This window comes from Abrus precatorius, unplaced genomic scaffold (genome assembly GCF_003935025.1).
Source record: "Abrus precatorius isolate BTA unplaced genomic scaffold, Abrus_2018 Scaffold8, whole genome shotgun sequence".
Taxonomy (NCBI): Eukaryota; Viridiplantae; Streptophyta; class Magnoliopsida; order Fabales; family Fabaceae; genus Abrus; species Abrus precatorius.
In genome coordinates this window covers 8,460,749-8,464,850 of record NW_020874428.1, presented here as the reverse complement: position 1 = coordinate 8,464,850, position 4,102 = coordinate 8,460,749, and the positions used below count along the sequence as shown (strand labels likewise).

The window sequence follows — 4,102 nt, the reverse complement described above, 5'->3', positions numbered from 1 at the left end:
TTCCTCTTCCAAACTTATTTCTTACACCAAGGAGGGAGATGATGTGGGTTTATTCTTGATGCTGTTAAGGGTACGAATACGGTTAGAGAGGATAAGAATATAAGAGGAAAATATTCATACAGCAAGATGGGTAGCAATTGAGGCGAAAAGGAAGCATATTTGAGCTAGCAGTTCCACATAACTCGATTTATCTTTCAATTTCTGCATTTTTCTGTTCCAGCAAGAAGTTAGTCTCCAGTGTTTTTATCAGTAAAATAAGTTTCTGTCAAAATCAAATTAGCATTTTTTGGCTCAGTATTATCCGTAAGTTCCATTCTCGGCAACAAAGAACTCTTAAGCTATGAGAGAGGCAAGTAAATCAACAAAAGACAGCTTCCATGCAAACAACAGTTCCATTAATCCTTTGCAAGGATGAAATGAAATTAAATAATATATATGACAATATTTTTTTGGCTTCCATCGTGAGCTTTAATATCCATAATTACACAGATATCAGGGCACCTATTATCATGATAGAATTAAACGGAGAATCTCTCCTGAGAGCTTGAACGATTTTTCTGTTTCTTCCAGACAGTGGTTCTTTTCTTCCCGAGACCATTCCTGATAAAACAACAAAGGAATACCAAAAAGGTATATTCAACACCTTAACTCAAAATTTTAAAGCTATCACTGTATCCTTTGATAATTGAGAAAAAACTGCAATAGAAATCAATCAATTAATTATTTCTTAAATGATCGTAAAGAAATGTATGCAAAGAATTAAGAAACTTACCTCAGCAACTTTATTCAACTTGTCCCTCACATTCTGCAACAACTGGGGAAGGTCACCATCCCATTTGTAGAACTCCAACCCCTTGTTGTTAAGTAATCTTTCAGCAACCTGTAAGATGAGGGAAAATATTATTGTGTATAGAAAGGATAAAACTCATTATTAGTTTTTACCTCATCAGGTAAGCTAGAAAAATATTCACAACCTAGTGAAGCTTACTTACTACCCTTATTGTGTAATGCTGTAATAACAATTTACTCCTGGAAACCTCAGTGGTAGGAACCACACATGCAAACAGCTCTTTATCGATTATTTTTATTTTATACTTTTGAATTATTGGAAATGACATCATTTGAATCCTTGCGGCCAGGTTGAATTTCAAGTTCAGTTGTTAGTTCAATTTCAAAAAGCTTATAATCAAAATGCTTCGGCAAGGTCTTTGGGCATATATGTTTATTGTTTTCTTTTTAATGCAAGATGTGCTAATTCAAACATGCACACATTGAATTAGTAATATTGATTAATTACCAGCAGCACACTAATAGTTACACCCACACAACAAAGAGTTTGATGCAAAGATAAAATAGAACATGTAGTACATATGATACCAGATCTCCTATAAGAGAAGAGTTAGATGGAAAACTAAAGTGGGGGAGGACAACAACTGTATCAGAATATTCATGAGTGGGCCATTCATATAGTAAGTTAAGTTTCTGTTAGGGGGCATGAATAAGGAAGGTAAAATCAGTTGTAGGCATTTTTGAGAAGTGGGGTAAGGTTCAGATTGGGAGAGACCAGGTAAGGTTCAGATTGGGAGAGACCAGGACTCAACATATCCTGGGTCATTTATCTTTGTATTTTCTCTACCCTAATTCAGTCTTCCTCCATTTTCAGGCAAGGTTGATTCTAGTGAATCTTGAGTAACAAAGACATTCTTTATTCTATTCATATTTCTCTGATCCAGTTTCTATCAACTTATGTGACAATTCTGCAAATATCTGGATGTTCCGGCCAACAAATAGAACTCAAAACCAAAGATGTACTTAATAATCATTGTGACACAACCTAATTTAACCAATTTGAGCACAAGTGATTAGTTACCTTTTTCCCAATCATTCGACCACCAGCTGTATGGGCGAAGTAGATGTTGTAGAAGTGGCAAATGAAGGCTTGGGGGTCCTTCACAGATAACTCCTTAAGATATTGTGCATAGGTAAGACCTGGAGAAGAAGGTTCAGGAATGGTATGACCTTGCTCCTTGAACCACTCCAAATCTTTTTCCAAACTTGCAGACCTTTCCAATCCAGTATTTCTGAATTCAGCATCTACGCAAGAAAGCAAATGCATCATCAGGCATTTAACTATCAGATTAGTTGAGAACGTTTATACATACTTACATACACCAGGGAACACCAAAGAGCATATTAGCAGTAGTCTGTAGATATACTAAACAATTACAAAACACACCATCTAATATGGATAATAGCAAGAAACCCTCAGAATTTAGCACAATCATGCACATGGATTTTTAAAATGAGATTAGCACAATCAATTCAACTTCAGTATATCCTCAAGTCAAACCTTGAAGAATTTGCAGATGGGCCATTCTCAGATCATTATAGCACTTGTCCCTACAACTATAACCTCCCAACTGCTCAAAATTGATATGAATTCCTATACATTACAGATGGTCGTTTGTGCACAAATATTAGTCAGAAAAATGGGGATCTTGCTCACAGCTTAACCTCGTCAAAAGTACTATAATACAAAAAATGAAATGGAAAATGAGAAAAGATGAACTTTCCAATTGCCAGCGCACTCAACCTTTGACAACCATTTCCAAACAATCACAATAACTGACGCGCATTTAGCCCTTAGAATGACATCACAATTACTACCTCACAAAAGCATAAGCAGCCTCAATCCTGCTTCTTTTCGACATAACAACAATAATTCAACGTGACTCATCACAGGTTCGAGTTAAATAACAACACACCAAATAACCTCACCACTACCACGCATTTGCAGCAACAACCAAAACAAATGAAAAAATCACAAGCCAGCAAACAGAAAATAAAACCCAAACATAAAATATCACTCAGACGCCATTACCAAGTTAAGAAAATCAAAAATAAATAAATAAAATAAGCCATATAATTAAAACAATTTAAAAAGAATAATAAAAGAAGGCAACGCGTGACAACAGAAACTCACAAAAAGGATGAGGAGCTTCTTGAACGATGTTCTCGAGCGTGTCATAAAGGAGCTTGCTATCCACAAGGAACTTGAGGTACCCTTCAATTGTTGGGTCCCACTTCGTTACCGCTCTCTCCTCGGGTTCCTTCACCTCTTTCTCACCCTCCTTGGCTTGGTCCCTCGTATGCAACTTCATTGCCACGAACCTCATCTCCTCCACGAACCCCTTCGACTCCCCCGGGTACCGCTTCTTCTGCTTCTCCGCCGTCGTCGCCGACACGATTAAGCTCTTCCTCGGCATCGCCACGCCAACGCCACGAAACGGTAACCTCGCAGGTAAGAAAACGGAACGGAATTGGCGAGGCTTAGCGACGAGGTGTGGCTTAATAAATACGGATTGGGTTTGGGAAACCGCTGTTAGTGACGCCATGGTGATTGATTATTGGGAGAAGAGAGTTGAGTGCACGGAATGGTTGATGTGAGTGAAGCAGCGAATGAAGGAAGGAGCACGGTGCTTGAGTGTGAGAATTAGGAGTGATGCAGTAACCTTGAAGAAAAAGCGACGCACGAGGAATATTAATTAATTAATCAAAGGATTAAAATAATGGGTGTTGATTGAGAATGTTGGAAGATAGAGGGAAGTAGTATGGGGAGCAGGAACAAGTGTTTTAAACGCCTTCCCTATCTTTCTTTTTCTTTTCAAGAGTTCCTTTGTGGAGTTGAGGAGGCATACAGCACACAGCACACAACACACAACACACAACACACAACATAACTTTGTGCCTCCTCCCTACTCGGAACGGATGCTGTCTTTCCTTTTCCCTTCTGCCGGGCTTCTTTCGGTAACCCAAATTCTTTGTTTTAATTTTTTCCAATTTTATAAAAAACAATTATTTTAATATTTATTTTTTTATTCTCGACAATATTAGGTATGTTAAAAAACTTTATATAACATACACCAATTATTATTTCTTTTAGAAAAGGAGATAGTTTCAGAGGGACTGGAATCCCTATTTCACTGTCCAAATGTTTCGTTGAGAAGTATTTGCTTGATAATATTTTTAAATTCTTTTCAAGATTGTGTTGAGATCGTAAATTTTACTGTTTAGCGTAAATATTTTAATATTAAAAAGTTAA

At 37.1% G+C, this 4,102-nt stretch overlaps 1 protein-coding gene across 2 annotated transcripts; it reads right to left on the bottom strand.

Annotated features, from left to right (window-relative positions):
• Positions 1 to 267: 267 nt before the first annotated feature.
• LOC113846159 (heme oxygenase 1, chloroplastic-like) lies at positions 268 to 3,814 on the bottom strand. 2 transcript variants are annotated; one of them, XM_027474115.1, is made up of 4 exons: positions 2,984 to 3,814; positions 1,871 to 2,094; positions 773 to 880; positions 268 to 600 (listed from the first exon to the last, which is right to left on the bottom strand). In XM_027474115.1, exons 1-4 carry the CDS (start codon positions 3,393 to 3,395, stop codon positions 508 to 510), a joined length of 837 nt encoding a protein of 278 aa, XP_027329916.1. In that variant the 5' UTR covers positions 3,396 to 3,814; the 3' UTR covers positions 268 to 507. The 2 variants fall into 2 exon arrangements, with proteins under 2 accessions (XP_027329916.1, XP_027329917.1); XM_027474116.1 differs by having other exon boundaries at positions 408 to 696; positions 2,984 to 3,700.
• Positions 3,815 to 4,102: the final 288 nt, after the last annotated feature.